This window comes from Martes martes (assembly GCF_963455335.1).
Source record: "Martes martes genome assembly, chromosome: 9".
Lineage (NCBI taxonomy): Eukaryota > Metazoa > Chordata > Mammalia > Carnivora > Mustelidae > Martes > Martes martes.
In genome coordinates this window covers 27,884,813-27,907,307 of record NC_137896.1, presented here as the reverse complement: position 1 = coordinate 27,907,307, position 22,495 = coordinate 27,884,813, and the positions used below count along the sequence as shown (strand labels likewise).

At 48.1% G+C, this 22,495-nt stretch overlaps 1 protein-coding gene across 1 annotated transcript in view; it reads right to left on the bottom strand.

Moving 5' to 3' along the window:
- The window catches only part of TGM3 (transglutaminase 3), a 29,021-nt gene extending 9,038 nt beyond the window's left edge, over positions 1–19,983 (bottom strand). Inside the window, exons 1-8 of the mRNA XM_080814376.1 lie at positions 19,816–19,983; positions 19,220–19,462; positions 18,471–18,589; positions 16,770–16,898; positions 14,015–14,192; positions 13,768–13,903; positions 3,729–3,832; positions 1,221–1,466 (exon numbers count right to left, since the gene is read on the bottom strand). Of these exons, the coding sequence (XP_080670502.1) occupies positions 1,221–1,466; positions 3,729–3,832; positions 13,768–13,903; positions 14,015–14,192; positions 16,770–16,898; positions 18,471–18,575 (898 nt within the window). The 5' untranslated portion in view covers positions 18,576–18,589; positions 19,220–19,462; positions 19,816–19,983. The remainder of the gene's footprint in view (positions 1–1,220; positions 1,467–3,728; positions 3,833–13,767; positions 13,904–14,014; positions 14,193–16,769; positions 16,899–18,470; positions 18,590–19,219; positions 19,463–19,815) is intronic.
- Positions 19,984–22,495: the final 2,512 nt, after the last annotated feature.

The following is a 22,495-nucleotide window of genomic DNA, read 5'->3' as shown; positions in this document are numbered from 1 at the left end:
TACACTTGTTTCTCCATTGTGACAGTGTTGAAAATACTTCTATACATGTGAGCTGGAGTGGGGAGCGGGGGGGGGGGAGCAGAGGCCTCATCTGCCATGTCCCTCATTGCCTCCCTGGAGCTGGCATGTAGCGGGCACTTGGGTAGGTCTCAGTGCGTGTGTATGGACTGAGAGAAGGGCTGTCTGACCCTAGCCATGGAATGGCCTGCAGAGGCAGACTGAGGACCACACCAAGGCCATCAATGTCATGACCCTAGGCCCGTGCCTCTAAGTGTCCACAGGTACCACTACCCGGAGGGGTCATCCACCTGGACCTGGCATCAGACCCCATTTCCTAGCTCTCCACCTTCTCTCTTTGGTGAACTGGGACTGATACCACTAGTCAGCGGCAGTGAGAGTTTGGGGGTTCACTTTAGGGTGTGCTCTGGGTGCCTTTAGGAGAGCACTTTGCTTGACCTCTCAGAACCTATAATCTATGAGATCAACCAAAGAGTCTCTTTCCAAACACACCAGACAGATGGGACCTGTTACTTAGTGACTGGCTGGCTAGAGCCAGTGTCCATTTACTCTTGGCTGTTTCTACAGATGAACGTCACCTGGAAAGTACCCAGCGAGACAGGCTGCTGACTCTGAGGGCAGCTTCCATACTAGGGTAGCTAATGGGATTTGCAGAGAGGCAGCTTTGTAGAAATGAGACTTCCCGGTGACTCATGTGGGTTTTTCAGGCTTCTTGGGGAGCCTCTGATGCATACACATCAGGGACCCACATCTTCAGGGGCTTTGTCCACTTCTTTGTTCAGATAGTGTTTCCTGCCTGTGTTTCTTGGAGGCTTGGAGAGCAGGCTGCCTAAGAAATTTCTCCTAGAGCCCTGGGCAGCCTGGGGGTGAGGGTGGGGGTTCTCCCTGTGATGTCCAATCACAGGGCTGTCACCCCAGTTGTGGGAAAGGGACACAGCTGAAGAAGAGCTGGGCTGACAGCTGCTGGGCCCCATGGCAGAATTCTACTGGCACCGCATCTGCTGTGACAGGTCTGTCCCCACCAGAAATAGTGTGTCCCCACCGGAAATAGTCCATGGAGCTGTGAGTTAGGTGCCAGGGAGCCCTCCTACCATTCAGGCAGAATGCTCTCAGAACACAGGAGGGGTACGAGGGATTTTCCCTTCTCCGCCCTGAAAGCTGTGCAAGCCCCAGCCGCACAGCCCCAGCAGAGCCCTTCCTACCTTCCGGATACTTGTACTTCTCGGTAATGTCCATGCGAGAGTTGCTGCCCACCGCCTTGGTGCTGATGTACCTGCCAATGCTGTGGGAGTCTGAGGCATTCTTCTTCTGGGTGTTGTTGGAGGCATCGTAGATCCATGTGATGCGGTCGGCATTCACCTCCGCAAAGACGAAGGGCATGTCGAAGTCCAGGTTCACATCGCCCTCTCGGACAGCAACAACGGAAGCAGGGCCGCACTGGAACACCCCTGGTGGTGAGGTGCAGAGACCGCATGCATGCAGCCCACCCCAGGACCTGTCCCCCCAAGTGACACCACCCAGCCCTGTCCTGCCCTCCGCCGGCGTGTGGTGGATGCTGACTGCTGACCCGTTGCCCTTGGGCTGTCTCCTTCCTACCTCTTGTGCTCATGGCTGCCTCTTTTCTACCCCTGCAAATCATCCTTTCCAATTCCTCACTCCCAACTCCTGGAAGAATTCCTTACACCCAACCCACAGCAGTCTTGCTCCTCTGAGCTCCCAGCCCTGCCTATCACCTTCCTCTTCCAGCACTGGGCACAGGCAAGGTCAGACAGATGGATAGAGATGTAGATAGATATGTAGATGTAGAAATAGAGAATAGAGAGTGTCATTCACCAAGTGCCCAGCTAAATAAAGCAAGGTGTGGCAGAATAGAAAGGGACTTATTCTATTTGTGTTTACAAGACAAAGAGACAAAAAAGACACAAATGGGGTGCCTGGGTGGCTCAGTTGGTTAAACGCTCAGCTCTTGATTTTGGCTCAGTTCATGATCTCGGGGTCGTTAGATCGAGCCTCATGTCAGGCTCCGTGCTGAGCGTGAAACCTACTTAAGATTCTTCCTCTCCCCTGTTACCTCTCTCTAAAAACAAAACAAAACCCCCTCAAAAACCAAAAAAACCCACATACAGGTACGTTTATCTGTCTGGAAGAGTGACTTTCAACTTTTTTTTTTTTTAAACCGTGATCTCTAGATCACGGGACATAGATGGTCCTGAGACAAAAGTTTTACAGGACAATACTTGTTCTTACTGTGTCCAATGCCCACTCTGATAGTTTTTTCTTTTCCTAATAGTTTTTTTTTTCTTTTCCTCTCCCCCTACCTTTCCATGCCATTCGGCTTCATTTCTTTCTTTTGTTTCTAAAAGATTTATTTATTTTAAAGATTTTATTTATTTATTTGAAAGAGAGAGACAGAAATAGCCAGAGAGAGCAGGAGCTGGGAGGAGGAGAAGCAGCCTGCCAGATGCAGGGCTCGATTCCAAGACTCTGGGATCAGGACCTGAGCTGAAGGCAGACATTCAACCCACTGAGCCACCCAAGTAAGTGTCCCTAAAAGATTTAGTTTTAAGTAATTTCCACACTGGTGTGGGGCTCAAACTCACAACCCGAGACCAAGAGTCGCATGCTCTACCGACTGAGCCAGCCAGGGGCCCCTATTTTACTTCATTTCTGAAAATGATAGCCATAACCCACTAACTTGCTTTTATAACCACTAATGGGTCACGGTCAAAAGTGTGAAATCCAGAAGCCTGGAAAATATCTGGAAGGTTACCTCCCACCCCAAATCCAGTAATGCTGATTGCTTTTGGTAGAGGGGCTGGGTTAGGGGAGGGAGGGATGGCTTAGTTTTTATTGTGAATCCTTTTAGAATGGTTTGAAATTTTTCTAACCATGTGCACATGTTACTTTTATAATCAATTGTTTTAAAAAGTAGGCCCCACACCCAGGGTGGAGCCCAACGTGGGGCTTGAACTCACGGCTCTGAGATCAAGACCTGAGCTGAAATCAAAAGTCGGACGCTTCACTAACTGAGCCGCCCAGGTGCCCCATGATTTTTTTTTTTTTTTAATTTGAGAAAAACAATTCAAAATGAAGGTAGCAAATAAGAGATGCCCTGGAGGCCACAAGAGGGTAAAGAAAGATTCCTGGAGAGTCTGGGACCCAAGCTGGGAAGCGAGTGACCAGAAGTGGGAGCAGAAGCCCTGGGCCCGGGGACAGGGATGGGACCAGACTGCAGGAAGGAGAGTTTGGTTTGGCAGAGGGGCGCTGTGGATGAGATGGAGGTGCTGGGGGTCGTGATCATGGAGACCTCCAGCCGAGCTGGCGAATTTGGGCTAATATCCCTGGGGCTACAGGGACCAGATGGTTTCTGTGCTGGGAGACATAGGTTACTGGAGGCTGTGTGGGGAAATCACTGTTGGCAGAACATGGGTTCTTTCCCTTGCTGCCTGGCACGTGCCGGGGCCTCCGCAGCAGACAACAGTCGTGTGGGTGTGGGGAAGCCACTCATTTAAATAGCAGCCTGAGCCAGGCAAAATTAGGATGGGAAGTCTTCTCTGAAAATATTTTTGGTTGAATTCCATCTTGCCTTCCAGGGATGGAGAGCCCTCAGTGGCTTTCTGCTGCTGTCTACCACTGTAAAGAATCGAGAGGCCAGGACAGAGAGCGAAACCCAGAGAAGGGGGTGACCAGTGGGGCCGGAAGAGGGTTACCTTGACTCCTCTCCTGGGGGGTGGCATCCAGAACCTGCCATCCGTTGTACGATGGGCCCAGGTCAGTTCGCACAAACCAGCCTTCGTTCCAGACGTGGAAATTCCTGCAGACAGAAACACAGACTGCAGCTTTGCCCAGGGCCACGCAGCTGGAGGTGACAAAATACCATGTCTCTGGCGGGACAGCCCAGTGCCTCCTCCTCATTGAGTGAGTCTTCTCTGCCCCAGCTATTGGACTAAACCTTGCCCAGCACTGCCTCTCGCAAGCCCTCACAGCACTATGAAACAGATAACATTTTTTTCTGCTGATCTCATAAAAGGAGAAAACAAGGCTCAGAGAAGTTAAGCAGCTTACGACAGCAGAGTCAAAGTTTGGACCCAGGTATGCCTAACCCCCAAACCTGGGTCCTTGACCACGATTTTCTACTGCCCTTCTGAGGAGCGGAATGGTTCTAGGTGAGAGCCAATAACCAAGTGGACAACCCCACGTTGCTTTCTCGTGTGGGCCCTGCTGGAGTACATGTCTGTGTCTCCTGTTGGCTGAGAATAGATGGGGCTGCAGAGAGAGGGACGGCTCTGGATAAGAGCCACATGCTTTTGGGCTGAGGTCTGGATCGAAGAATGACATACACCAGTCCTAAAAATGCTCTTCATCAAAGGCATCCCCTCGTCTCCCAATCTGTATGTCTTGGTCACGACTCTAGGGATAGCCAATTAGCTGGTCTTAGTCATTCCATCCCGTGGTTCCACCCTCTCCGGTCTGGTCCTCCTCTCCACACCCAGTGCAACTGCATTCGCTTGGTTCTGGGAGCTTTGATCCAACCAGCAGCTGTAAGTCTGACATGAGTGCAAGTTCCATCCAACTTGAAAACAGATTTTTTTTAATACACAGGAGGTGGAGAAGATAGCTTAATGCAGAGTACCGACTCAGAAACCATGAAGAAAATGACAGATAAATGTGGCTAGGTAAAAATATTAAGCTTGCCTATACCAACCAGCCAAAAAAACTATAATTCTGTTTCCTGTTTGGAAGAGTAGGCTCATAACAGATGGTCCCTTCTGCTGATAACAGTAAACTCCAAAAGAAAACAAAACACAAAAGAATAAGACAAACTACTTGAGAGTGAACAAAACAGAAGGATTTTGGAAAGGAGTCAAAACTTGAAGGAAGGAGTTAGCATGGGGCAAATTGCAACTTTGGGTGACTTGGCCTTAAGGACAGGCCACAGCTGGGGGGAAGGGCAGGGCAGTAAAAATTGTTACAGACAACCCACATTTTTCTGACCTGAGGAGCCAATAAATAGTCCTAGTCAATCTGGGCCACTAGAGTGTGAGGGGGAAGCTCTGGAAAGGAAGGAGTCAGAGAAAAAAGATCCCGGGTTAGTTCATAAACTCCGCCCAAGCCTCTGAGCAGTTCTGACCCATGCATGTATGCAGACAAGCAGTCTGGCTGACGATAGAAGAATTGAGCTGAGATTTGAGTCTTTGCTGCCACGAGTTTTACAGCGCTTGCTGTCTGGGTCCACCCCCAGGCAGGCTGCTGAAATAAACTGACAGAATCCCGACATAGCCAATGCCCAGGATACAGACCCAGATGACTCAGCAGGTGAAGAACCAGAAAAACAGCATCCATCCTTCAAGGGAAAAGACAATCAACAGAGTAACCTTAAAATAGTACAGATGCCGGAATGATTGGACACGGACTTGAAAGCAGCTATTATAATGAAGCTTCACGAAATAAAGGAAAATAGGGCAACAACAAGTGAAAAGAGAGGGACTCTTAGCAGAGCAAGAGAAAAGATGAAAAAAGAACCAAATGCAAACTTTCAACTGGAGAAAAAGACCCCTACCTTAAATGAAATAATTCGGTGGCTGGGCTTAGAATCAAGAACACAGAGGAAAAGATCTGTCAGCTTGAAGACAGACCAGTAGAAATTGCCCAAACTGAAGAAGAAAGAGAAAAAAGATTGAAAAAAAATCAATAAAATAAGGGAGATATATACAACATATGTATAGACAGAGATTTACTGTAATTAACATTATAAAGTACTTAAAATCAACAAGAAAAACACACAAAAGAGCAAGTGAAATACATCAACAAAGGACGATGGGCAGGCACTTTTTATAAGAAATACAAGTGATCACTGAACACAGGAAACTAGTTTTAATCTCACTACCATGAAAAGAAAATTAAAGTGACAAAGAAGTACCATGACCCTCATGAGATGACAGTGATGAAAACCCAGGATGACACACAGGATTCTGTAATACTCATTTCCAGCTGTGGGAGAACAAGCACAGTCAGAGCCCACTGGTGGAACTTGAAATTGGTGTGATATTTATGGAGGGCCGTTTGGCAATAGGTATGATAAACCTTTAAAAATCTATGTGCCCACTTAGCTGGTAATTCCACTTCTAGGAATTTCTCCTATAAAAGAATCCCCATGAGTATACACAGGTATACAGGGAAAGATGTTCACTGTAGCATTGTTTGTAAGACCAAAAACAGTGGAGGAAAAATCCATCATTAAGGAAATTCTCTGCAGACTGTGGCACAGCCATGCAATAGTGTATCGTGGAGCTGTCCAAAAGAATGCCTAAAATCAATCTAGCACTTTCATGAAAGATGGCTACATTGTATCAAGTAAGAAATGGCGCAGGGTCCATGATTTTAACCACCAAATGATACCGTCTCTCTAAATTTTTATCTATTGACATAGAAAGATATAAGAAATCATACAATGGGGGGGGGGAGGGTGCTTGGGTGGCTCAGTTTGTTAAGCCACTGCCTTTGGCTCAGGTCATGACCCGGAGTTCTGGGATGGAGTCCCATATCAGGCTTCCCCTGCTCTGCAGGGACCTTGCTTCTCCTTCTTCCTCTGCCTCTCCCCCTGCTTGTGCTCTCTGCCTCTCTGTTAAATAAATAAACAAAATCTTTTTTTTTAAAGATTTTATTTATTTATTTGATAGACAGAGATCACAACTAGGCAGAGAGGCAGGCAGAGAGGGAGAGAGGAGGAAGCAGGCTCCCCGCCGAGCAGAGAGCCCGATGCGGGGCTCGATCCCAGGACCCCGAGATCATGACCTGAGCCGAAGGCAGAGGCTTAAACCACTGAGCCACCCAGGTGCCCCAACAAAATCTTTTAAAAAAATTATAAAATAGACTGTTAACTTCATCCTATTTGGGTAATTACAACTCAACACACATACATCTAATGTGTGTGATTTTAAGTGGAACGAAATGTCCAGGAGGATCTGTTGCAAACTGTTATTCATATTTTTCTCTGGATACTTTTGTTATTAACTAGACTTCTAATTTATTTATTGTTATTATTATTTTTAAAGATTTATTTGAGAGAGAGAGAGAGCACACAAGTGAGTGAGCGGGGAGAGAGGCAGAAGAAGAGACTCTTCAAACAGACTCCGTGCTGAACATGGAGCCCGTGGTGGGTCTTGATCCCATGACCCCTTGATCACGACCTGAGCTGAAACCAAGAGTTGGGTGCTTAACTGACTGTGCCATCCAGGCGCCCCTACTTTTTATTATTTTGTAATCAGGAAAAATGTGTTTTCATTTTGCAGGTTTGGAGGAGGCTTCCTGTGGGGCCAGACTATGTACCTGGGGGAGTGGTATGCTCTGCACCTATTGGAGGAGTTGGAAGTGCCCCAGAAGTACTTGCAGGGTGCAACAGGACCCTGCTAGTTCTTCAGGGAACAGGGGGAAATAGAAAAACTCAGCTCCAAAACAAGGCAGAAGGGGATAAGACCCTAAGGGGTGAACAGATGATTAAGAATAATACCAACCAACGTAATACCAACCATGCACAATACCAATATGCATGGAGAAAAAGAATACTCTTATTTACTACTGCAGGGAAACACAGGTCACCACAATCTTTCTGGAACGCAACAGGAGGAGATGTCATAAACCTTTAAAGCGGCCATTCCCTTTAATGCGGGACAAACCATTTCTAGGAATCTTTCTTACAGGACTAATCACAGATGTGTTCATGATTTACATAGAAGAATGCCAGCTCCTGTGTTAAATATAACAGGGTAAAAAGAAGGGACATAAGTAACCTGGGGAATGGTAATAAGAACAGTAGGAAAATGAATAATGGTTCAACCATACAAAAGAATACAATGCACTTAAAATCTTATTTTTGATGATTATTTAAGGACATAGGGAAAATGCTCAAAAAATACAGCGTTTCATCAAAAACACGTGATTTAAAACTGCAATGTTGGTTTCCAGGTGTGGGGAAAAGCAGGATGCACCTTTTATATGTTCTGTCTTGTACTCATGCCTTGTAAAACGTATAATCCCGATTGCATAAAAGACAGCAACTGATGGAGGAAAGAGATGCTGGAAAATGATCAAATATTAAAAGTATGTAAACAATAGGATTCCAGATGACTTTTACTGCTTTATCCTGAAATTTCCTATAATTGTGTGGTGGGGGAAGGTCATGATAAAAATTATTGCTAGCGGGGGTGCCTAGGTGGCTCAGTTGGTTAAGCATCGCACTCTCGATTTTGGCTCAGATTTTGGGGTCTTGAGATGGAGCCCGGCATTGGGCTCTGTGCTGGGCATGGACCCTGCTTAAGATTCTTCTCCCTCAACCTCTGCCCCTCCCCCCAACCCCCACTTGTGTGTGCTCTCTCTCTTAAAAACTATCCCTAGGAAGACCCTCAAAATGTCTTTTTTTTTTTTTTTTTGAATGGGCTTTCATGATTAGTAAGAATTCACCCAGAAGAAAGCATGGAGTGTGAGACAGTGATCAGGAGACAAGACAGGGATGAGAAAGCAGTTTCGTGTTCATCTGGTTCCTGACAGAGAACCCTAGGATAAGGGTGGGTTGGTAACAAAAACTGGTGAGTAGTTGTGTTTTACTACTTATTTGCAAGGCAGGAATTTAAGAAGGCGCAGATAACAGATACATCCTGGTCCCTCCCTCATTTGGAATCCAGCACTTTACTCATGGTTATGTGGGATGCGTGTACCCTTCTTTTTTTTTTTTAAGATTTATTTATTCATTTATTTATTTGATGGACAGAGATCATAAGTAGGCAGAGAGAGAGGCAAGCAGAGAGAGAGGAAGGGAAGCAGGCTCCCCACTGAGCAGAGAGCCTGATGTAGGGCTCGATCCCCATGACCTGAGCCGAAGGCAGAGACTTTAACCCACTGAGCCACCCAGGCACCCCATGCGTGTGTGTACCTTTCAAATGTCCAAGGGCGCCACCGTGGAAATTCTGTTTCTGATCGTATATTTCTGATTGTATGCTGTGCTCTCTCTCACCTCCCAACCTTGGGTTCTGTTTCGGTCTTGAGGGGTTTCAGGAGGAGGAGCTCAAGAAAAGGACACACTGTAGGTATCAGAACTATCTGAGACATGTACTAAAAGATGTGGATTCCCCTATCTCCCTCCACCTAAGTCAATTCTGATGTAATTTTGGAAGGTTATAAGCCACTGCCCTAGAGACAGCATCTAAGTTATGCTTACCTTTGAATTCATGGGGTCAGGAGACCCTGTCTAGAAAGGGACCTCCAAACTCCTACCCCTTCCATTGGCAGCCTTCCAGATGCAGCCCAGATATTACCTCCTCCAAAAAGTCTTCTCCTGGTGTGCTGGGAGAATGCCAGCCATCTGTCCGTGCTATCTCTGAATCTTGCACATCACTTGGTTATTTCACTTTTTCTACTCCATAATCGCCTGTCTTAGGCAGCTGTGAGCTCCTCTAGCCCAGTTCCTGCATCTCCCCTGTCTTGGGGCCCAGGGCCCGGGGTGGGGTCTGGCACACGGTATATACTTAATCATGTTTTCTGCAGCCGGAGCCACTCTTGGAGCTGGTTTCCTTGCTGCAGGTCTGAGCGAGGTACACTGGGGTGGCTAAGTAGTAATGGAGGCTGGTTGCCATGGAGAGATTGTATCAGGAGCCAGGAGCTCAGGCTGAGGCGTGGTTGCCAACAGCTCTTCCCCAGAACTAGCCAACCCCACCTCCCTGGGACAGGGCAGGTGACCTCCACGTGCCTGCCATCTCAGAGCTACAGAACATCTACAAGTAGAGTCAGCTCTGTGACTCTAGAAATCAGGGAATTGAGTCAAACAAATTAAGAAAATAAGCCAGAAATGTCAAGGTAGAGATAGCTTTGGTCCTACTGTTTCACATCATTTGCTTCCTGCTCAGTGACTGATCAGAGCCCTAGAGTCCTCCTCTACAGTGGCTCAGAAGGAACGGTGGAGAAGAAGCATCCCAGACTGAGGTTCCCACCCCCACCCCAAAGCAGCCTGCTTCTCAAGAAGCGAACACTCCAGAGGCTTGTACCACTTGAGCCAAACCACTGGCATGAGCAGAATGGTTAAGAAAATGCACCCCAGTGAATTCAGTGAATGTGACTGAAAGAAAGAAGATCTAGAAGAAATTGCTGAGGTCCCCTGCTCTAGCCTTTCATTTTACAGATGGGAAACTGAGGCACAAAAAAGTTAAGGAATTTACATAAAGTCATACACTTATTAGAGAGTCTAAACATCTCTCTTATTTCTCACCAGGGCTTCGTTTTCTTGTTCATGAAATCATCAGGTACCCCCCCTCACCACCACCACCAAGTCCTAAGATTGTCTGACTTGGGAAAGTCTTGTTGGCAGAACTCCGTGTTCTACTCCTAGCTTGGACATGAATTCACAGTTTGACTTTGGGTAAGTCATTTCTCCTCACCGAGCATGTGAGGTAGCGTTTAGTCTTACAGGGAAGTGCCATCTGCTGCCAAGGTGTGAACCAAAGAGCCTAGCTTCTCCATCTGCACGGGCTGGACGGCACCCAGCCTCACCACAGCTCTGGTTGGTGTCCAGCCAAACAGGAAAATCTCAAGGTAAGCAATGTTCGGTTGCTCAAGGTAACATTAATCAGGAATAATAACCACGTTCTCTGGCATCTCTCTGGTGCTTTATAGTTTACAAAGCTGCCTGGGTTCAAATCCCAGCTCTACCATCTGCTGGCTGTGTGCCCTTGGGTGAGTGGCTCTGTGCCTCAGTTTCCTCAACCGTAAAATGGGGGTGATGATAATAGTGCCTATGTCATCATTTCTGGAGAGTAAGTGTCCGGTACATAGCAATTGCTCAGCAAACTATTCGCTGCTGCTATTATTATCAAGAACTTTCAGATGCTTAACCTCACTTGATCCCCACTTTCTATGACTTTAGACATCTCTGGGCAAGGTTCTAAAAGCTTCCAACATGTGCAACACAGAGAGATTCAGATCAAAGTGTTTCTGTCCAAACCTGAACTGTCCTTACAATAATAGATTGGAAAAGTCATTCCAGGCAGAGAATGACTCGTGTTTTATCTCCCTCTGGGTGGGATCTATGTGGAAGGCACTGTATAGGTCCCTTGGGGAGGGTAGCTCCCATACAAAGAGGAGGATGAGGATCAAAAAAAAAAAAAAAAAAAGCCAGTAAGAGACTTAAGTGAACTTAGTGCTGGGCCAACCCTTGTATTTCACTGATGGAGAAACTTGGAACCAGAAAGATGAGGTGACTTACACAAGCCCTAGAGCAAGATGGTAGTGGGGCCGGAACCAGGACTCAGGACTCCTCATTCCGTCCAGTGCTGGTTCTCCAGCTGCAGCTGGAAAGTAGCAGGTTGGGGAAGGACCACTGGTAGCCATTGCTTTCACCAGGAAGGCTGGTGGAGGATGAGCGGGTAAGGAAGGAGGAGACCCCCAGCAAAAATCAGAGCTCTGGGGGCTCCTGGGTGCTCAGATGGTTAAGCATCTGCCTTCAGCTCTGGTCATGATCTCCAAGTCCTGGGACTGAGCCCCCCGTCAGGGTCCCAGCTCCTTGGGGAGCCTGCTTCACCCTCTCCCTATGCCTCTCTCCCTGCTTGTGCTCTCTCTCTTAAATGAATAAATAAAATCTAAAAAAAAAAAAAAAAAGACAGTGGAGACACCGTGGAATGTCTCCATGGGCCCATACTTGTCCCAAGATAATTATATTTGGAACGAAATATAAAGCTAATGTGGGGTGGTAGTATGAACCAGTAACCAAGACCTCTGGGTCCTAATTCCAAATTCAGCTTAAAAGCCCCATATTTCTGCTCCCAGGAAGCGTTCCTTTGTGACTCCTTCCCTGAGCTCCCATGGGACTTACTGTCTGACGTATCTCCCTGGTCGCTCGCTAAACAGCCTCTTCTAATGGCTTCCCCATCCCCTGTCTTCCAACAGCACTGGAATGCTGTCGGTAGAGGACTGACTCTCCAACTTTCTGGTCCCTCTGCGGATCGTAGCACAAAGGATAATCCCAGAAGGGTTACACCCAAAGGGACCTCCCTTCCCAAATGATGTTGGACCAATCATCTCCTCTTGCGAAGGAAACCGAGGCCAGGAATGGCATTGCCCCAGTGGTGAAAACAGGTTGCAGTGGGATATGGGACACAACAACAAATGAAAAAACTAGGGAGGAGAAAAAAAAATACTCATTCATGAGTAGCTGGGAAACAATATCTTGCTAACGCAGCAATGTCATTTAGACAGTAAGTTGTATGTGTGCAGATCAGGAAAGAACATCCTGAAACAAGCCTTCTCTTCCTCATCACACCCAAGAAGCCATGTGACCTTAGGTGAATTATGTAAGCCTTATTCTCCCTCGGAGGTGAGGGGACATTTATCTTACTCAGTCCCAGTGCTGGTGTGGGGTTGTTGTTGACTTGTTTTCACACTTTTCCTGTTCATCTTTCTTTTCCCTCGACTATATTCCATTGGTTACACTAAGCACATCACAGAAAAGTTGGACCTCCTTATTCTGGGAATATTAAGTACTAGGAACTATTTTACACAGACCATCTCAGAAATTGAGCATCTGGAAATAAGATGGCATCTGCGATCAGGTTATTTAGCCCTATATGCATGTGAGTGATTGTGTGTGTATGGGGTGGGGGAGGGGATATCCTTGGAAATGGATTAAAAACAATAGATCATCGACACAGGCAAGAATTTCTCTGCATATATAGGCACATAGTTATCTGTGTGTACATGCAGATACAGACATAATCATTTTCAGTTACCACTTGGTAATGACTTGGCATATAGTATGATCTCAAATAGATGTAATGATATTTATTTTACATGTATATACTACTATATGAAGTTATAGATACATGTCTCTTAAGTTTTATACAACCAACTTTCAGTTGCCACCCATTAGACGTTACATATATATATATATGGGTATAAAGATACAAGGGGGGGGGCGTCTGGGTGGCTCAGTGGGTTGAAGCCTCTGCTTTCGGCTCAGGTCATGATCCCAGGGTCCTGGGATTGAGCCCCGCATCAGGCTCTCTGCTCAGCAGGGAGCCTACTTCCCTTCCTCTCTCTCTCTTCCTGCCTCTCTGCCTACTTGTGATCTCTCTGTCACACAAATAAATAAATAAAATCTTAAAAAAAAAGATACAAGGGCACTTGGCATATTTACGGTTAGAAATATAGATGTTCAATTACATATACACATATATGTATACATGTATATATGTTCAATATGTTCAATTATGTTCAGAGCTTCTTATTTTCAGTTGAAATCCAGAATAAACAGTCAAGGTGCATAGAAAGTACACATGCATAAGAGAAAACGCACTGCTTTCCTTTAAGCAAGTCTAGAAGTCATAGGGGTTGCCGGAAATAATATCAATTGACTTTTGGTACTGGCAAATCAAGAGTTTCAAAAGCTTCTAAAGTAGCTTAGGGTCTAGTGGCCTCTCTAAAATCAGGCCAGTTGCACGGAGCCCGTGAACCACTATTTTTCACTGGTATTGGACCCTTCATCCGAAAGCAAGACAGGGAACCCTCAGACTTCACAGAGCCCTAAGGAGCGTTGTTTTGGATCTTACGAGAGGGCTCATCAGTACTGCCAACATTCCCACTTGAAAGCTTGTGCTCACGTGTTACTTGCCTCCCAGCTCCTGTGTGGAGCTGGGTGGCAGGACCTGGGGGAGTAGTGGGGGTAAGAAGCCGCTCAGGTTGGGTGTTCAGAACAGGTCAGCTACTCACCACACGCTATCACTGCCTTTCTCTATGGGCCTCCCGTAGGGGTCATAGTACACGTCCACACTGAGGTTTCGGTCTGTGTCATGGGCCGAGTTGAAGTTGGTGACCACTCGGGAGGGAATCCCAAAACACCTCAGCACTGCAAGTCAAGGAGCGGTATGAGGACCTGGGCTGCAGCGGAAATGGCACCTTGGCCACGCCCCGCCCCGGGCCCCCTGCCTCCCCATGGTTGCCCACCGACCATGAGTACCTGTGTTGAGGGTCCCAGCAAAGACCCAGCACTGGCCGTATCGGACGGGCCTGAAGCCCGATTTTTTCCACTCCTTGAGGATTTCCACGCTGCCATTCCAGTTCCGTGGGTCCAGACCCCCCGTGTAGTTGCCACTCCAATTCCCGGAGATCACGCCGTTGTCATCATTGCCGTTGACCTGGGCAGGGGGAGCCCCAGACGCATCAGCGGTGAGTTCAAGGGACAAGGCAGGGACATGAAGAAGGAAGCCAGGGAGATGTCAAGTGGATTTTCTGTGTCTTCCTGGGTGATTTGGGGATGATCATTGTAACAAAGATCCTCTAAGGGTCTGGAACAGTTTATTAGTTTAAAAGTGTTTTGTTTAACGGGCGGTGACCGATTGCCCCTAACCCATCTATCAATCCTGTGAGCAGGCTCATGGGATAACCTGAGGCTCCATGGCTTGTTCAGCAGCTAGGAAGGGTCCAGACGCCAGCCTGCTAATGGTTTCTTGCCAGGACTCATGGGGCGTCGCTAATGTCTGACCTGGAAGCCCATGTTTTGAAACTCAATTTGGGGGTACTGGTCTTCTAAAAAGATGCTTTAGAACTTCAGCGGCTAACTTCTTGGAACGCATAAAGATGGAATGTTGCTTTTCATTCATTCATTCATTCATTCTCTCCCTCTCTCCCTCACTCATTCATTCAACGGAAGGCCTGATTCTTGTATAAGCAGCACGAGCAGGATGCAGTGTGAACAGAGCCCCGGATTAGGAATCAGGATACCTGAGTGGCATTGTCTTTTAGAGATACATATTGTAATACGTACAAGTGAAATGATATCGTGCCTGGGATTTATCAACTACTCTGTAAAGGAGTGGGTCAGACCTGCCACACTGGCCTTGACCACAAAAGCTGGTGGTGGGTAGCTGGGAGTTTGTTTTAGTGTTTTCTCTATTTGTGTGAAGTCTGAGCTTTGCCACAATAAAAAGTGAAAAGGGAAAGAAAGGAGAAACCAGGTTCTAAGCTCAACTCTGCGGCTCGTCAGCTGGGTGACGGTGGGCAGGTCAGTTCACCTCTCTGGGCTTTTGCTCTTCACCTTCCTTCCCATACAGGGAAAGTTAGAAACAAATGAGCTTCCAGGAGCCCAGCGTTCAGAGTTTAGGAAACTTGGACCAGCATTGATCCCAACCGTCCAGTGAGAGGCCTTGAGCCCCATTCCCTGCCTTTGTTTGGCTCCACAGGTGGCAAGGCCAATGAGAACAGAGTCTGGACACAGAAGGATCCTTGGCCAGCACAGGCCAGGCCAGCCTTCCCCAACCCTTCTGCAACAAGAGTGCGCTCCTCCCCCCACTTCCAGCAAGGCCTGGACTCTAATCGCAGGATCAGGCAAGACGGGCCTTCTCCGAGATGGAAGATTATGCAGCCCATCCCATCTCCTGAGTCACAGGTGCTCCAGCCACCAAAGTGGTAATCAGCAGGGTCATCTCTGGCTGAAAGCTGAGCCTTTCAAAGCCCGGTACAGGCCATAATTAGCTCAAGGCCCAGCCCGAGCAGGAGGCCTAGAGAGAGTGGCAGGGAGGTGTCGCTGAGGAACTTGGCACTGAGATAACGTGGTTTGTCCACAGGGTCAGGGTGAGTCAGCAGCTGCTGGAGCCGACTGGCCTCCCCCACCCTCTCCCAGGCCCACGAGGCTCAGCCTCCCTTAACCTCAACTTCAGCTCCATCCCGCCCTTCCCAGGTCACTCCATTTCCAAGGGTCAGCCCAGGCCCCACGTCCCTGGTTCCCTTGCCCGTTGCCTCCGCGTTCCACATGCCCTGGGGCTCCCCTTACTCCTTTCCTGCCAGCCCGGTGTCAGCCTCCGCTCTCGCAGGAAGCCCCCTGCTTATTCAGCAGTCGGAAGATTGCTCCGATGTCTAGCAACCTAACTAGTTCGTGAGCTCAGATAACGCTCCAACTTGAAAGGGAAAGAGACGGAGAAAGGCCTAGGCCACTAACAACAACAAAAAAGTTAAGACACTTCCGGGCCATGAGTTTCAGAGGCTTAATCTTCAAGAACCCTTCTACTTTTGGCATTTCCGTTTATAACTTTTGAACAGGCGGAGACCACGTTTGGACCCTTCTGAGGGAGGCCTTGTCCACACACTGAGTAGTGAGAGAGACTCTTCCAGGCCCCAGCATGTGTGTGTGTGTGTTTGGGGAAGGGGCAGGTCTCATGTGGAAGGACTGAGCCACGGGCAGGCAGTTGGAGGCCCCCGGGCAGGCAGTTGGAGGACTTGTTCTGGTTTGGCTCAGAGGCTGTGGTCACAGCTGACCAGTTCCTTTATCTGCTCGGGTTTCCCTATCCAGATGTTGAGTGCATCTGCCCCGGCTGAAACCTGAGCCAAGTTGCTGTTGAGGGGAGGGATCAAAGCAAGGGAGGCTAATACCTTGGGTTCACTTGGGAGCTTACCCTCTTCCCCAGGAGGTCCAGCGATGGAGCAGAGTTTCAGCTTTGTGGCCTCCTAGCCTGGTGGACCCCAGAAGGGCAAGTTCCCTCTATGTCTGAGAAAGGCCTCAAGATAGAGAGGGCAGGATCTTGGAGCTGGGCAGACCCATGTGTCTGAGGCAAGTCCTTTAATTTAGAGGAGCCTTGTGCTCTGTGTGTGCAAAGCGGGACAGTCATGGCCACCAACTCTATTTTCTGAGGCTTCCATGAAAGGACATGACCTACCTAACCCATAGCTGAATCCGATCTATGGCGACAACTGGTTGTTATGGTTTTCCTATCACTCACCATTGCACTGAACACTCGTCCGACGTACTTGGGGTCATTTCTGCGGGCCACGTCGGTAGCAGGGTCGCGGCGAAAGTTCAGGCTGTGATCCAGGATCGAGAGGCAAATATTCAGAATGCCATCTTCAAACTGTTCAAAATGGGACATATGCGATGATGAAAGAAATGACAAGGAATGGGGCGCCTGGGTGGCTCAGTGGGTTAAAGCCTCTGCCTTCGGCTCAGGTCATGATCCCAGGGTCCTGGGATCGAGCCCCGTATCGGGCTCTCTGCTCAGCAGGGAGCCTGCTTCCTCCTCTCTCTCCCGGCCTGCCTCTCTGCCTACTTGTGATCTCTGTCTGTCAAATAAAATAAATAAAATCTTTGGGAAAAAAAAGGAAGAAATGACAAGGAGTGTTGGGTAAGTTAAGGGTACGGGAGCTATGCGGCTGAGAACCACAGGAATGACCCCGGGGTCTTCTACTCTGTGGCCTCGGGGACAGAGAGTTCCCAAGGAGTAGCTGCCTCGCCCAGCATCTAATCTACAAACCCAGCCAGAGCCCAGACTATCCACCAGGCCTCATGCTGAGGTCCCTAAAGTAAGGGACCTCTGGGAGCAAATCACTTAACCTGCCTGGGCCTGGCTATACGTATAAACAGAGGATCAGGCCAAGCTCATCTCAAAGTTTCCATCTGGCTCTGTGGTCTTGAGCCTATTATTTTGGCTTCTGGGAAACTAATCATAAAGATAAAATATCCCACTAAAAAAAGATTTTGAAGGAGTTTTCCCAAAATAAGACTTATTTGTAGTGTCTGCTTCTCAAATGAAGAAGGCCGCGTTTTCTCTTGCCTCAGGGTCTTTGCGCATGCTGTTCCTTCAGCCTCCAGTGCTCTTCCCCAAGACATCTATCTAACTTCCTTGCTTCCTTCAGGTTTCTGATTAAATGTTTCTTCCTCAGAGAGGCTTTTCCAGACCATGCCATCAAAATCAGCCTCCCTTCCACCCCGAGGTACATTGCATGCCCTTATGCATTTTTTCCCTTTTTTCTTCCTTCCAATGAAACTTGGCCCCAAAACTCCCATATATACAATATACAGCCGACTTGCCGTGGTTGACTACAGAATGGGAACTGGAGGCCCATGCCCTGCCCACCCCTTCCTGGAGAGCCAAGTCACCCCACCCACTCTCATGTCTTCATATATATGCTGGAAAGAAGGAGAGGTGGAGGAAATCCCTGAATGTTTTCTAGGAGCTCTGTGGACTCAGATGGGGGAGGGGAGTGCATCGCAGTAACAAACAACAAAGAGGCTCTGGCTTTGAGAGGCCAAATCCTCCCACCAAGGAAGTTCTGTGGCACTCTTACATGGAATGAATAACAGAAAGTATACTATGATTCCAAGTGCCTCTTTTGGCCTTATCTTCATCTGTGAATCACGGCACCGGTAAAACCTCTTTGTATTGATTTAGCTGTTATTTGTTTTGCCCACTAGAGGGTGAGCCCCTCAAAGAGAGAAAATGTGTCTTATCCGTCTTCTGTGTGCAGAAGTGTGCAGCTGAGGCCGGGCGCATAGTAGGTGCTCAGCAAATGTCTTCTGAATAAGTAAGTGAATGCGTAGAAGGGCAGGCAAATAGAGTTGGGAACTTTCACCTCCCTGCAGGGAGAGCCACAGAGCGTCCTGGGTTTTAGGAACAGCAGCCCCAGCCTCCTTATGACGCCTTTACCTGTCCAAAGTTCCAGCCAACCATGCCAATTCGATTCGTGCTCCCCACATAGATGATGCCGGCATCTTCCTGAACATACTCCTCTCTCTCAGCGTGGTTACTCATAAAGACACCATCCTCTGTTTGATACAAGAATTGGATGTCACGAACTAGAATCTTACAGAGGACCCTAGGGACCAGTCCTCCTCTCATTCCGGAGTACCGGCTTAGCGGCTGGAGCAAACCAAACCTACAGCCCTTCCCTCAACCTCCATTAAGGAATGAAGCCTTGAACTCTAATGCTTCCAACTCATATTGTGGCAACTATGAACTTGAAAGAGAAACCGGGATGACCTGAGGGTCTGAAAATGAGAACCTAGGAAGGAGATACTTGCTCCTTGAGGCAGGAAGCTATCTCCATGCCGTAGAATTGTACTGTGGTCATTGTCCCTTATAGTTATACCCCATTACGCACTTTGTAAAAGCTCATGAGATCGCCACAATAGCCCCAGAGGAAACAGCAGGGTTTCCATTTAATGGTAAGGAATATGAAGCTCAGAAGGACAGACTGACTGCCCAGACTTACAGAGCTGGTTAGGACGCAGAGCTAGGACTCAGATCTATGGCTTCTGACTCCTGGCATCTATACCCTTTCCATAGCCCACGAACTTCCCCTAATCAAACTTGAGCCTGGAAAAGTCTTTCTCCCAGCTCCTTTCCATCGGTACTGCTTAGCTGATGGCCATGAGTGTGGTTGATTTGGTCCCTACCTGGCAACCAGGGGTTAAAGAGCAATATGAATGTCCCGAGTTTCAGAACGAAGTCTTTGCCCTGGGAGGAGATCTGAGTGCTCAGTGTGTACCATCCTACGGGCGCGTTGACAGGACTGGAGATGGAGATGGTCAGAATGTTGTCTTGTTTGGACACGAGCTGGGCACTCCAGCCCCCACGACTTGTCCCATTGGAGAGTGGAAATACAGCCTTTGTCCTGGCCGACTCCGATGGGTAAGGCCCTGTAAAAGAAGACAGAGGACAATGGGAACCAGGGAGTGCCAGCCAGACCGTGGGGAGAGATCAGATCCCAGTAAAACTGCAGGGGCGCTCTGGGGGGACATCATCCACAGAAGCACAACATGATGACCTTGGAAGCGACTGGAGAGACCAGGTAGGCCAAATCTCTCTGGACTCGAAGAGTAGGACTCTCAGGCTCATCGACAGGCAGAAATTCACCCAAGGTCACACCAAGTCCATGGCAGGGCTGGGTTGGAGCCCAGAGTCCAGTGGTCCCAATGTCACACAACTGCCCTGTGGAGGCACAGCCCCAAGGGCTGCTCAGGTGTGTCTTGGGGGAGTGGTGAGAAGATACCTGTGGAGGTGACAAAAGCCAGGCTTTCTCCATCGCCAAGACTTCGGTTCAAGTTCAATGAGAAACTGAAGGGTTGGCCTCTCCGTAAGATGAGCTCCTGGCTGGAGAACCTGTCTGTGTGATGGGCCTGCCGGTTGGAGGTCCCCTGCCAGTTGACACTCTGTGGTTCTAAAGCTGTAAGACAGAAGGGGGACCTGAGGTCCTGGAAGGCAAGGGAGGGTGGTGCAGGGAAAGGTGGACTTTACCCAAAGGACAGCTTTTGGGTGGGGCGCGTTGGGGAAGAGCCAGACTTCTAGGAAGAAGCATGTTACCATTCAGAGATCTTTACTGAGCATAGCAAGCACTCCATAACCTATCCCCCATGCTGCCCTTTCAGGCAGCCCATCCTCTGTGCACACTACCACTGAGACTCTCTTCCCCTCCTCTTGGTCACCTGTTACTTGGCCCTTAAGGCCCTAAGGCCACGTGCTCAGCATAGCTTCACCCAACCGACCAGGAGAACCATGCAACCAGCTCTGTGTCAGCACATTCTGTTGCCCCAGCATCATTACTGGGTGGGGGGTGCTCAGACAGAACCGGCAGGAGGCTTTGTCTCCCAAATCCATCACCCACCAAGGGAAAAGCTTGCTTGCTTTTTCCCTTTGCACCTTCCTGGACACCAAGTGTTTCTTACCCCTCTAACATCCAGGAAACCTTTACTCGTGTATTCTTTACTTTCTCTAGATGTGCACCCCCTGGATGTCGGGTGGGCCTCAGCTGCTGGCTGGGGAGGATGGCATGATTCTGAGGAGCTTTTCTAGGCCTAGAGATCAGATGATCACTGGCCTGGAGGGGACTTTCAAATGCTCACTGGCAAGAGCTGTCGGTATACAGGAACCAGCCAAAGCCTCGTGAGATCTCTGGATAAGACCCTGAGGCCAAACACCTTGAACCCCCCTCCCCAGTCCCAGATTCATCTTATGTGATTGCGGAGTTAAACTGAGAAGGGTCTAGGACAGAGGCCATGATATATAAGGAGGGTAGCTTAGTTAAACCTTCCGAGAAATGTTACTCCTTCAAGTTGCATTTGAGGTGGTCTATCACCCATTCCTCTGCAAAGCCAGCTGGTTTCTAGCTTCGTGATGTGAATGTGGTGACACGTCCCAGTGCTGGGCACAACTTTTTTTTTTTTTTAAATATGTCTGTCTGTCTCCATCCGAATGTGCCTTCTTGATCCTCATATTCTGGTGCCTAGCACATTGCTCAATTTTGTTAGGACAAGTAGATAGACCAATGGATGAAAGACTAAATAAACAAATAGAGACACATCATGTGATGACCATCATGACTACAGCTCAAAATTTAGTCCATAAGGAAAGGTGAGTATGGGGCATTCATTCAATAAATACATAGAGAGTTAATCTCTTATTTATAGGACACTACATTAGACGCAATGTGGGAAGTGTAAAAATGTATGGAAAGTGGTTTTAACCCTCAAAGGGCTTCAGCCATGAGTAAGGCAAGCACAAGTGGGAATGAATGATGTAATGTGGGTAAGTCCACTGTCCCCCCAGTGAAAGGTGTCTAGGAAATACAATCAGAAAAGAATCCCTTTCAGTTGTAGGGATCAGAAAAAGTTTCATTGAAAATGCTGGGTCTTGAAGAGACCAGCAGGCTGTATCCCAGAGGATAGGGAGCGAATCCCAAGGCAGGACAAGCAGGTGTGTTGTTTGGCTAGTGCAGAGGCTCTGCACGCAAGAGAAAGGTGAGGTGGGTGAGAGTGGGGCTCCAGGGCAGGCCAGGGGCTGGGGGCTCCCACCCAAACAACCGGGAAGATGGACAGAGGCTCCTCAGAGATACTCTCTTAAGTGAAATGTAGACTGTCTGGAGTGGTGAGCCAAAGACTGGTGCTGGAGACGGGGTTCAGGAAATGATCTTGCCACTGGCTCAGGGTACAAAAGATTCATTCATTCATTCATTCATTCACATCTGCCATTCATTCATTCAACAGATAAGCATTGAAAGAATAAAGTAAAGTGATAAGCTTTTGCACAAGCTCAGGGTAATGAAAACATTCATGTAATCAACAAGTATCTATTGAATAAAGGGAAGGGCAGAGAGAGAGCAGAAAGATGAACTTTCCTCTACATAAATATTGAATGGTAACAGCCCAGATCTGAGACACTCTATACACGCCCATATAAACAGACAAACCAAGCTCCACATGACTTGTGTAGAGCTAGCTTGTTAGCTGCTTGGTCTTTCTAGGGCAAAGGTCCCATCCTTTAAAACCCTTGTTTCCTACCAACTTGCTCACTACTACTGCACATCCCTGCCAGTTGCGATCTGGTAGAGCTTAACTCTCTGCCTTGTTTTAGAAAAAAGAAGAGCTCTAAGGAACATGTAGCCTCAGATCGTCTGAGTCTCCAGAGATTCCTCACCCTCTTCCCAAATCCAAAAGGAAGCATGCTTTTCTCCCCTGTGTGAAGCTCGCTGCTTTAGACCATGAACTTTTTTTGAGAATGGAAGGTATGTCCCCAGATAGCCCTCTGCCAAGCACAGGGGTAAGGAAAGCCAGGTTCCATGTCTGTAGCTGGCGTCTGCCTCCCCTCCAACAGACCCACCTCCTTCTTTGGTCCACCAAGCGCTATGCACTATTTGCTGAGTCCCCAGTAGGGGCTTCTCCCTTTCTTTCCAAAAA